Source organism: Vidua macroura, chromosome 18, assembly GCF_024509145.1.
Source record: "Vidua macroura isolate BioBank_ID:100142 chromosome 18, ASM2450914v1, whole genome shotgun sequence".
In the NCBI taxonomy this organism is placed as follows: Eukaryota; Metazoa; Chordata; class Aves; order Passeriformes; family Viduidae; genus Vidua; species Vidua macroura.
In genome coordinates this window covers 3,857,592-3,869,410 of record NC_071588.1, presented here as the reverse complement: position 1 = coordinate 3,869,410, position 11,819 = coordinate 3,857,592, and the positions used below count along the sequence as shown (strand labels likewise).

General features: G+C 47.9%; 1 protein-coding gene across 1 annotated transcript; it reads right to left on the bottom strand.

Annotated features, from left to right (window-relative positions):
• Positions 1-281: 281 nt before the first annotated feature.
• Positions 282-10,661, bottom strand: ALDH2 (aldehyde dehydrogenase 2 family member). Its single transcript, XM_053994232.1, has 13 exons — positions 10,496-10,661; positions 9,328-9,432; positions 8,167-8,307; positions 7,859-7,938; positions 7,383-7,494; positions 6,817-6,945; positions 6,242-6,355; positions 5,809-5,911; positions 4,971-5,155; positions 4,485-4,649; positions 2,541-2,698; positions 1,186-1,300; positions 282-887 (listed from the first exon to the last, which is right to left on the bottom strand). The coding sequence occupies exons 1-13, from the start codon at positions 10,616-10,618 to the stop codon at positions 855-857; spliced, it is 1,563 nt and encodes a 520-aa protein (XP_053850207.1). The 5' UTR covers positions 10,619-10,661; the 3' UTR covers positions 282-854.
• Between the last annotated feature and the right edge of the window lie 1,158 nt (positions 10,662-11,819).

Here is an 11,819-nt window from a genome sequence, read left to right as displayed (position 1 = left end):
CCGTGAAGGGAAGCGGCGAGAAGGAGCCGCAAAAGGCGCTCGGTGCCCTCCGGCCGGGCACGGAGCGTCCTCCGCAGAAATCACACCATGGCCGTGCCTCCAGGGCAGCCCCACCGCCCTCCCTCAGGCTCACACCGCCCCCACTCCCCCAGCCGCGCTGGAGTTTCGCTGTAACCTCAACACAAGCACAGCGGGCAGGGCAGAAAGTCAGAGCAGGTCTTTAAATGACGGGTGCAGGAATTTGCGTGCGCTTGGGCTCGCTGGCACAAAGTAGGGTTGACTGCACGGAGACAAGAAATGTTTATTTGGAGTGGCTACAACCAGCAGGACGGAACAAAAAAAACCACTTTTTCCTCAGGGATTTCACGCTGCTCCCTGGCCCAGGTACACATCGAACTCAGTTCACCTTGCTCACAGAAGAGAAACATAGTTCATAGGGCAGGGCTTATAAACCTAATTCTGTAATTGTTATTTTCTATCCTATAAATCCTCTAGACTAAACAAGCATTTAAATGATTTCTTGGGAAAAAGAAGCTTATTGATCAGATAAGAGATGTAAAGATCACAGCCCTCTCCTGTGGGTGATTGCACCCACATAATACATTCCCAAAATGTACCCAAAGTAACCACCCACCTTGTTAGTGCTCAGCCAAATATATTTGGTATTGTAAAAAGATAAAGCCAAGTGGGTTTGTTTCCTTTTTTAACAAAAGCTCTTTTAAACACCTAAAAAAAAACACCTCTTAACGCAGAGTTACGTATTTTTGCATCCTAAATTTTCTGTGCCGAGCTTTCCTTTGTGTGCCGTGAAGCTGCAAAATTATTTTCAAATCCGTGGAGAAGGCTGCTGTCCTTTAGGAGTTTTTCTGTGGGATTTTGATTGTCACCTAGGGATTAAAAAAAAAAAGGAAAGTTAGAAGTTTTTCTGTTTTTTTTTTTTTTTTCTTTTCAGGGGTATTCACTGGAAGGGTGAGAGGCAGGAGAAAATCCAGTGCATCCCAGCCAGGGACAGGTTTGGAGACTGCGAAATCTTGAGGAGAGGGGGGAGCTCAAGGTTTGGCTCCCAGTTTTGTGCCAGCTCTCACACAAAGCCATTCTGGAGCTGCAGCAGAGGGTCGGGAAGGAAGGAAATACTCACACTGGACGAGTATTTCCTCAGGAAACACCGCTGCAGGGAATACTCACATTTTTCACCTCCACATAGGCCTCCAGGCCGTACTCCCCCAGCTCCCTCCCATTCCCAGAGGCTTTGTAGCCTCCAAAGGGAGCCTGGGCACCAAACACGTCGTAGCAGTTTATCCTGGAAAGGAAGGTGAGGATGAAACCCCTGGAGCTCAGGCAGGAGCAAGAACAGTTCTGGCTGCAGTTTCTGGGTCCCTCAGATCAGCACAGAGCATCGTGGAATCCCCCACCTCTCTCACTAGCCAGGGCCAAGTTTGCCACCCTCAGCTGTGACCCCCAGGGATCCAGGGGCACCTGTGCCAGGGCTTTCCACCTTCCCAGGCAGGAATTCCTTCCCAATATCCCAAATCTCCCATCCAGCCCTGCCCTCTGGCACTGGGAGCCATTCCCTGTGTCCTGTCCCTCCATCCCTCATCCCCAGTCCCTCTCCAGCTCTCCTGGAGCTCCTTGAGGCACTGGAAGGGGTTTTAAGGTCTCCTTGGAGCTTTCTCCAGGGTGAACACCCCCAGATAACCACTCTCACAGGGGAGATGTTCCAGCCTAAATAAATAAATATCTATTAAAAAATAAATATCTATAAAAAATAAATATCTATTAAAAAAAAGATTTTAAAATCTATTATAAAAATATCAATTAAAAATATCTACTAAAAATATCAATTAAAAAATATCTACAAAAATATCAATTAAAAATATCTACTAAAAATATCAATTAAAAATATCTACTAAAAATATCAATTAAAAATACCTATCAAAAATACCTATCAAAAAATACCTATCAAAAAATATCTATTAAATCTAAAAGAAACTCTAAAAAAAAATCTTTTAAAAATCTAAAAAAATCTTTGAAATAGCTAAAAAAAATCTTTAAAATACCAAAAAAATCTAAAAAAAATCTTATCATTAAAAAATATCTATAAAAATAAAAATCCATATAAAATCCATTAAAATCCATTTAAAATCGATATAAAATCCATTAAAAATCCATATAAAAATCCATATTAAAATCCATATAAAAATCCATCCAAAAAAATCTTAAAAAAAAATCTTAAAAAAAAATCTTAAAAAAAATCTTAAAAAAAATCTTAAAAAAAATCTTTAAAAAAATCTTTAAAAAAATCTTAAAAAAATCTTAAAAAAATCTTTAAAAAATCTTGAAAAAAAATCTTGAAAAAAAATCTTGAAAAAAAATCTAAAATATCCATTAACTATCCATTAAATCTCCATACAAATAAATACCTATACCAAACTTTACCGAGCTCCCATGACCCCCGAAGGCCTGACATTACCCTGAGCAAAGCACAGTAAAACTCCCCCCAGGGCACAGCTCAGAGCACCCCGGGGAGCTGCCAGGCTCACCAGACCGTGCCGGCCCTCAGGCTCTGCGACACAAAGTTGGCTTTGTCCAGGTCCCTGGTGAACACGGCGGCCGCCAGGCCGTACTTGGAGTCGTTGGCTCTCTCAATGACCTCCTCGATGGTTCTGAATTTCAGGATCTGCATGACCGGCCCGAAGATCTGCAAAAAAAACCCAAGCAGAGCATGGGACAAATCAGGTTGCCCTGAGACCCTGGCATGAAGTCAAAACCACCTGTGGCTTCGATTTTAGCCCGTGGAAAGCTGTCAGTTTTGTATGAGGAATTACAAGCCACAAGGGTTTGAGTAGTGTGGTATTTAGATTAACACAGGGTGGAAAAGTAGAATTTTGGGGTTTTTTAGAATATAATTCAGGGGGTCAAGATGGAGGGATTTGGGCGTGTCCTCGCCTTCTTTTCCTTCTTCTTGCCCTCCATGTCTTGGTGTGATGGTGACACTTCTCTGTTGGTTTAAGGTAGAGACACAGTGTCCACCATACGTGTTAGATATTGGGATGTGAACTGCAAACATGCACACGTAGTTTGGAGTATAAAATGTGGGAGCTGCCCGAGGCTCGGGGCAGAATGCTGTGGTGGACTCGCTAGGCAGAGCTCGGCAGGTCAGAGAAAGAATGTTTAGACAGAAGAAATAAACAACCTCGAAAGCGCAGTCGGACGCATTCCAGCCTCCTGCTTTGGCTGCAGCGGGCTAGGGAAAGGACTTTCACACTGCTGGGGTCCCAAAAAGCTGACCCCAACAGGATCTCAGGGTGGGTGAGGTGGGGCCGTGTGCTCAGAGACACACAGGATGTGAAATTCACCGTCACTTCCCCTACTGCAAAGGTGGCACCAGAAGGGAAGATAACGGCACACTGAGAAACCTCGAGTTGCACAGGCAGTGCTTGGAACCCTGGGGGTTTTGCACCACGAGGGGGCAAAATGCCACTGTCTTGGTTTGAAACACAAGTGCTTGCTGAGGGAGGCAGGAGCTTCTTTTTGGAATGGAAAATGTAAAACTTTTTTTTTTTTTTTTCTGAATTATTGTCATTTTGAAATTAAGGGGCTTTTAGGCAAAGATATGAGGATAGGAATAACAGGTTTTTACTGGTGTGTATAATTAATAATAAAAAACCCCTATAACTTAATAGGAAAATTAAAATTAATAATAAAAACCCATATAACTTAATAGGAAAATTAAATAATAACAAAACCCCCCTATAACTTAATAGGAAAATTAAATTATAACAAACCCCCCCTATAACTTAATAGGAAAATTTAAATAAGTACTAATAAAAACCCCTATAACTTAACAGGAAAATTTAAATAAATAATAATTTTAAAAATCTATAAACTAATAGGACAATTTAAATAAATAATAATAATAAATTCCCTATAACTTAATAGGAAAATTAAAATAAATAATAATAACCCCCCCAATAATTTAATAGGAAAATTAAAATAAAATGCAGTAGTACAAAACCACTGACAGAGTCAGAATATAACCTGACACTCTGCCAGTCAGAGTGATTAAATGGTAATTGCAGTCCTCCTGAAGTGACAGATGTAGTTCTGTTAAGGTAGTAATCTTATGAAAAGATGTCTTTTTCTTCTAAAAGTTTAGTAGTAATATAGATCAATTTAGTCTTCCTCTAGAAATCTAATTTTTAAAAAGCTGCTTAAAGTATTTTAAATCCCAAATTATACCTAAGTAAGAATGCTTAGCTCCTCCCCCAAGTAAAACATCTCACAATTAAAATGATGTAATTTTATCAATCATGCAATAAAACCCGACAGCTCATTAACAAAAGATATCCCCCTAAATGAAGTAAGTTATAAAAAAATCAAAAACCGCTGCTCCACGCAGTTTTAACAGCTATTATTAGAACACATACTTTTATTTACATCTCGCATTGCAACCTCGCACAGCCCCGAGGTGCTGCAGCACTCACCTCCTCCCTGGCGATGGTCATGCTGTCCTGCACGTCCCCAAAGACAGTGGGCTGGATGAAGTAGCCCCTGTCTGCAGCGGGGTTGCCACCACACAGCAGCTTGGCTCCCTCCCTCTGCCCGGTGCTGATGTAGCCCAGGATCTTCTTGAACTGCTCCTCATCCACCTAAGAGCCAGGAGGGGACACAGGTCAGCTCCCCCTGGAGCGGAACAGATTCCACTCCCAGCTGCTGTGCTCCAGCAATCCCTTATTGCAACAGGCTGCCAAGCAATCTCCAGAGGGAAATGGTCGTTTTTAAATGCCAGCGTCAAGTTGTGGAATTGTCCCAGCGGTTAATTAACTCCTCCCTCCTGCACCAGTGATAATGGGCTCAGTTCAAATGAGGTTAATCAATAGGGCCAAGGATACTTCCACTCTAATCTATACAACGACTCAAGATTGGGACAATTCCATGAGATAACAGCCCAGGGCATTTCCTGCTCCCACCTGAGGCCCCTGCTCGGTTTTGAAGTCAAAGGGGTTTCCAACCACCCTGGCCTTGGCCTTCTCCACGCTCCTCTCCACAAACTCGTTGTAAATGTCCTCCTGCACGTAGGTCCTGGACCCTGCACAGCAGCACTGCCCTTGGTTGAAGAACAGGGCAAAGTGGGCTTGATCCACAGCCCAGTCCACTAGGAAGAGGGAGAGAAAACAAATAAGCAAACAAACCCAACCAGACCTGTGACTTTTTTAGCACAATTATCACAGAGACTGCTGGGGATACAAAGTCCTTTCAGTTGTCAGCATTTGCCATGGGTTGGTAGGGCAGGAGTTACAGACTTCATTCTTTATTAAAGCACCCCAGACTAGAGAAAAACATCTAACCTGAGGCAGGTTACAGTTCTCCTTGGAAATTATCAGGTATTAAGGACAAATTTTGTTCCTTACTTAACTGGCACGTAAAAGCATGTGTTGGCTCATTGAGGCCAAAAAAGAGTTTATATGCAAGGGATGAGGGAAGCAGGACTTCATAGGAGAAGAAAAGAGTTGTGTGCTCCAAGAGAAATGAAAACAAAACTGGAGCAAGGACTGGAGAAAGACACTGAAACTTTTTGTTGTTGTTGTTGTTGATAGCTGAACTACCCAGCACTGGGAAAAGAAGTGGGAGTGGAGGAGTGCTGATACACAAATGCAGCAGCTGCAGCAGGAGGCACAGCAGAGTGGCGGTGTCATTGCTAGAGCCTCACGCAGGAGAACTTTGCTTCCCTTCCCTTTCCCCTCCAGCTCTGCTTGGAAGAAGCCAAGGTAAAAGGCACAGATCAAACACTGCCCAGCAGCTACTCACTGTCTGCATCAGACATGATGATATTTGGGCTCTTCCCTCCAAGCTCCAGGGTCACCCTCTTGAGGTTACTCTCTGCTGCAGCCTTTTGGATCAGGTGTCCAACCTGCAGGGAGAGCAGAGCAGGTGCTGGAATTAACTCTCACATCAGCAAGAGGGCTCTGGGTTCACATCTCAGTCAGCATTTAATGTTAATCCCCTCATTGTCAGGGCTTTAAGTCTGCCCAGAGTTTCACCTCCAATAAGAAACAGCTCAGGGGAAACAACAGGGAATATCCTAAAGAATCAAATCAGAACAAAAGAGTCTTATGTGATGCACATACACATCTCACACCCTGGAATCAGCTTTAAATGAGGTGGAGAAGGCAAAGCACGTCCAGTGTTTCACCCAGCTATGAGATATTCCGTGGTCCCAGGGCTGAAGGTGCTCCCTTACCTCCGTGGAGCCGGTGAAGGCCACTTTGTCAATGTCCATGTGGGAGGAGATGGCAGCTCCTGCCGTGGGCCCGTAGCCAGGGATGATGTTCACCACGCCCGGGGGGAATCCAGCCTGGCAACGCCCAGCAGGACACAGCAACATTATTCCTTTTACAAACCATGGCTTTCAACCCTGCTCTGTTTGTGACACTCAGGAGATGTCCACCAGCAGCAGCCTTTACTCCTTTGATTTCTCCTTTGATTTCCCAGGGCTTTATTTGAATGCTGTTTGCAATGACCAGGACAATTCCTCTTTCCATCCCACATCCCAAGCACAATTTGAAGGTGTGCATACACATAGAAATACAGACATATGTTCACTTTCTGATCACCCTGAAGTGCATTATCTAATCAAACCTCAAAGAGTCCTTCCCTAATCAAGACTTACATCATCTGCACATGCATTTATATGAGCATGGGAGGGTTTTTTTGATAAATCAGCTGCTGAGAGACCCAGGGTAACCCAGCCTTTCTGCAGACAGCCCTTCTCTGCTCCTGTCTCCAGCAGTGATGGAATCCTGGCCTTGTCCTCACCTCTTTGATCAGACTGGCCACATAGAGAGCACTCAGGGGGGTTTGCTCTGCCACTTTCATCACAACCACATTCCCAGTGGCCAGGGCAGGCCCCAGTTTCCATGCTTGCATCAACAGCGGGAAGTTCCACTGAAAAACAAGGAGAGATTTGCTGGTGAGAACTTGAAAGTTTCTGATTAGTCAGTAATGAACCAGCGAGCTCCACTCAAATCAGCACTTAGGAAAGAGTCTTGGATTTTTTTCTCATCATACAAAATTTTGGGGTTAATTCTAGGCAGCAGTTTAAACTTAATTGTGGTTCTGAGTCAGGTAATTCCTATAAATGGGCTTAAATCCCTTTATTTATTTATTTTTTTAATCAGCAGATACAAAGTAAACCTCACTCAGAGCCCCTGAAATCAACAGGCAGTTCTGCACTCCCAGAGTGAGGTAAGAGCCCTCTCAGCTGGTGCAAGCCCAGCTTTGTTTACCCCTGGGAGGAAGCAGCAGTTGGCAACAGAGGGGAACTTACAGTGTAACACTGAATTCTTGCAGCCCGGCAGGAACTGCTGGTACACTTTACTCACCGGGATGATTTGCCCACAGACTCCCACGGGCTCGTGTCTTGTGTAGCAGAAGAAGTCGCCATCCAACGGGATGGTTTTGCCATGGAATTTATCCGACCAGCCTGCAAAGTATCTGGAAACAATAACAATTTGGTCACTGGAATTAAAATAACAAGTCTGCTGCCAACAGAAAATAAAAGGGGCTTCCTCCTTTTCAGTCACTTTGGACACAACTCAGGTATTTCCCAAGCAGGTGATTTAAAGAATGGACAGTAAATAGAAATATTTGTGTCTCCCATTGCAATTTCTATGCTAACAGATCACCACCACTTGTGTGACTTGGACAAGTCAGAGGAATTACAGCAAAAATAAACCCAAAGTGTCTGATACGAAACCATCAGTCAGACCCAGATCCCACAGCGCCTGAATTTGGAGGTAGCTGAGCCTGCAGAGACTCAGTACCAGGGGCCAGCTGTGGCTGTGGACTCCAAACCCACCTGAGACATTTGACCACCATGTCCAAATCCACCAGGTAGGAGATGGCGTAGGGTTTGCCATTATCCAGAGTTTCCAGGGCCTGCAAAGACAGCGAGGTTTCCTGAAGAGCCGGGGGGAACTCACGTGTACAGCCCTGAGTCAGTTCTCAGTTTGCAGCCTGGATCTATCCTGCACGTTGGCCTTTTGCTCTCAGCTTCCCAAAAGTGCCTCCCCACCCTCTGTGAGTCTGTCCCAAGTGAGAGCTGGGGGTGAAGCCCCAGCCCAGCAGTGGACACAGCCCCCCGTGGTCCCCAGGCCCCGCACTCACGGCCAGGTAGGCGCGGTCCCTCTCGATCAGGTCAGCCAGACGGTTCAGCAGCTTCCCACGGTGAGATGCATCCATCCTCCTCCAGGGAGAGCCCAGCTGGAACGCTGCCTTGGCTGCCTTCACTGCCTTGTCCACATCTGCCTGCGGGGGAGCCCGGGCAAAGGGTGAGGAAGGAGTAACCAGCCCCCACCTCCCTCGCTGCAAACAACAAAAGCTCCCCCTGCTCTGCAGGAGAAAACAGCCTGCAGCCAGGCAGCACAAGAGGCTGCTCCTGCCAGGCTTCTGGGGGAAGAACCTGCGGCCTTGGCAGCTGCCCCGCTGCAAGGCACTCCTCAGTCCCAGGGCAGGGGAGCACATGGGTGCAGCCCTGGGCCACTTTCCCCACGAGCACCAACCTCAGCACAAACGCTGCCAGGACACAGCTTTCCCACCCCGGCTGCATCCGTGAGGAGGAAGCAGCAGCAATGGCAGAGGAGCAGATGGGTGCAACAGCTGTGCAGCCACAACCTCTGCCTGTGCTCACCCCCTGTTATTTCAGCTACACAGAGTGCAAATATCATCAGGTCATTTCTGCAATGTCACCTGCTGGGTTAATATTTGCATCCTAGGACGAGGCATGGAAAAAGCTCTGGAAGTCTACTTTGGGCACTTTTTCAGAATCCATTCTAAAGGAGTTTTTTCCTTGATCAGCTGTCTCTGCTCCATGATTTTGTCCCGTCAGGGCATTTGCTGGTTCCTACTTGGTTCTCTGTCCTGGCTTGCTGCAATGGTCTCGCCAGGACAAGCCAGGCTGCCACAGAGAAGCAAACAACAAAGGGTTTCCCTCACTCACTCCTCCCTTGGGGAACACACACAAGTTTCCAGACTGTAGGAAAAACCCCAAATTGCTGGGAAACACCACCTCAGCTCTGCCACAGACTCCCAGGAGGGCCTTGCATAAGGCAGGTGATGATTACGTGACTTTATTCCCCGCCATTTCATTTTTTTAAAAGCAGTAGTCAAGGAAGGACACAAGCAGCACTTGATGTGGTATTTACAGAGATCAGACACTGCTGCAAACACAGAGCTGCCCAGGTGGGACATGGGGTGGTGCCTTCCTCTGCAACCCCTCTGGACCTGCTCCCATGGAGAACAAACCCATCTCATCCCAACAACATTTACCTTATCGCCCTCAGCCACCTGGCAGATGACTTCTCCCGTGGCTGGGTTGATGGAAGGGAAAGTTTTCTTGCTGACTGCATCGTGCCATTCGTTATTTATGAAAATCTGCAAGGAAAAAGCCAAGCAGGGTGAGCCTTCGAGCCAGATCCCAGGGAAATCAGAGGGAGCTTTGCTTCTTTGATGGCATCTGAGGATCCTGGTTAATTAAAAGGGCTTAACTTGACTTGTGTGGGCTCCAAACCTGCAGCAATATGAAGGAGATACTTTAGCCTAAAATCACACAACACAGCCTCAAGTGAATAAAAGAATTCACAGCTCAGCAAACAGCACGTGAGTTGGAAGAGGTTCCCATCTTGGTAGGTCCTTGCAAAAGCTGGAAGCCTGGCTGGAGCTGTGCAGGGACACTGGGAAGCTCAGGAGACTGAAGAGTGGGAAAATGCTTTAGGCACGGACACTACAGTGAGTTGATTTTGAGCACCAGAACTTTTACAGCATTTCTTATGAGTCTTAAGGTCTTAAGGGCCTTTTCCAATCTAAATCATTCTGTTATTTCCCAGATTAACTGATTTTAGGCTCCCCACGCACCAGAACCAGGTGCTAACAGCAGCTATTTACCAACTCTTTCTTTCTAAGGGTAATTTTTTTTTTTTTTTCAAGTCTGTGGCGAGAGAATGGGAGTGCAAAGATCGTGGTGCTCGCCAAGAACTTGCAGAACGCCCAGGCAACCACCAAGAGCCTGGGCACGGCCACCGGGGAAGGAGTGGCCGGGTGCCTTGGAACGCTGCCTTCCAGCAGCACCTCGCACAGGTGATCCCACAGGATTTTCCTGGAACAAGGGTCCGGTGTCTGCAGATAACCAGCCGAGCACCTTCCCCTCCCTCCCGTGCCCTTCCCCAGAGTTTTTCCCTTATGTTGTTCGCACCGATGCGGGATTGCTGAACCCACCGAGGGGAAGGGGACAGAGCCCGCTGGCGAAGGGATACACGCCCTGTGCCCCGCACTTGCGGCTGCACCCAGGGCTGCTATTTGGGCCCAAATCCCCGGCTGCTCCGGGCTCAGCGTCACCCCGGGCTGGCCCAGCCCTGCACCGGGCTCGATCGGCGGACACGGAAGCTCCGAACCCCCCCCGGCCCGGCCCGGCTGCCCCGGGCTCCCAGCGCGGCCCTACCTTGTTATAGGCGATGTCGGGGCGCGGGTTGGGCGCTGGGATGGGGGAGGCGGCGGCGGCCGAGAAGGGAGCCCGGAGCAGGGCCGGGCAGAGCCGGGAGCCGCGCACCACCGCCCGCAGCATGCTGAGCTCAGCTGCGCCGGGCCGGGCCCCGCAAGCCGGGACAGCCCCGCTCCGCGTCCCCCGCCCCGCCCCGGCACCGCTCGGCACCGCCCAGCTCGGCTCGCTTGGGCTCGGCTCGAGCACGCTCGGGCTCCCGGCAGCACGGCACGAGCAGAATCAGCTTGGCGTCCTTGGTTCGTACGGAATAGGCTCGATCCAGCTCGGTTCGAGCAGCACAGTTTGGCTCGGCTCAGCTCAGCTGGGCTCAGCACGGTCCCGTTCGAATCAGCTTGGCGTGGCTCGGCACAGCTCGGCACCGTTCGGGTCGGTTCAGCTCCGTTCGGTTCAAATCAGGCTTGGTTTGGAGCACCGGGGGTGCCTCATCCACGTCCAGCACTGTCCCTGTCCCTGTCGCTGTCTCTGCCGTGTCTCGGTCCATGCCCAGGAAACTTTGTGCCTAACTGCAGGCAACTAGGAAAAAAGAGGGGAAAAAAACCCAGAAACATCTCCACTGAGCTGGTTACTTTTGCGGGAAGGTGATGAGGGAGAGTTTGGGGACCTGGACTCCCGGTTCCACGGATGTGCCACCATTGCCGTCCACCCAGGCACCTAAAAAACCCCTGTGTGTAGGGGCAGTGGAACAAAGCCAGGGAAGTGCTTTCACAACAGGGAGTTTCTCGGTGAATGTAAATGAGAGTCCTTGTGAAATCGCTCTCAGCGATGGCTAAAGGCCTTTTTTTCTGTTTATTTTTTTTTTTTTTTTTAGATACCTTGTGCAACTTCAGCGAATCCAAGTGCAGATTCACTTGCAGGAAGCAGAGGTGTGCTCGGGTTATCATCACCATTACTAAGGAAGCCACATTCCAAAAATACAAAGAGATTTTTAACCTCTGGGAAAAAAAAAATGACCTGTGGTATTGCCCTGTATAAGAGACTCAGTGAGGAGTCTGTGAAAGGTGACAGGGATGGACAGAAAAATTGTAGAATATGTGAGTTCAGGAATAGTTTCACCCACTGTCCTGGACGACTCAGGTCGCTGAAAGTGTTGCTGGAGGTTCCAGCATTTGCACCTTCCAGGCATTTCTCAGCAGAGGGGAGCATCAGCCCAGTTGTGCAGGGAGGAACAGCAGAGCCCAGAGAAGGCAGAACACCTACCCCAGGTTATCCAGCAGGACACGGACTAGGCCGTGTGTTTCCCGGATCAGCTGAAAAGAAATCCTCT

Bases quoted from the DNA above. Each gene is read 5' to 3' on its own strand.
- ALDH2 (XM_053994232.1), bottom strand. From the start codon at position 10,618: ATGCTGCGGGCGGTGGTGCGCGGCTCCCGGCTCTGCCCGGCCCTGCTC. The intron at 8,308-9,327 runs GTAAATGTTGTT...GCTCCCCCGCAG, and splicing joins AGGTGGCTGAGGGCGATAAG to GCAGATGTGGACAAGGCAGT. The intron at 5,912-6,241 runs GTAAGGGAGCAC...CTCTCCCTGCAG, and splicing joins CCTTCACCGGCTCCACGGAG to GTTGGACACCTGATCCAAAA.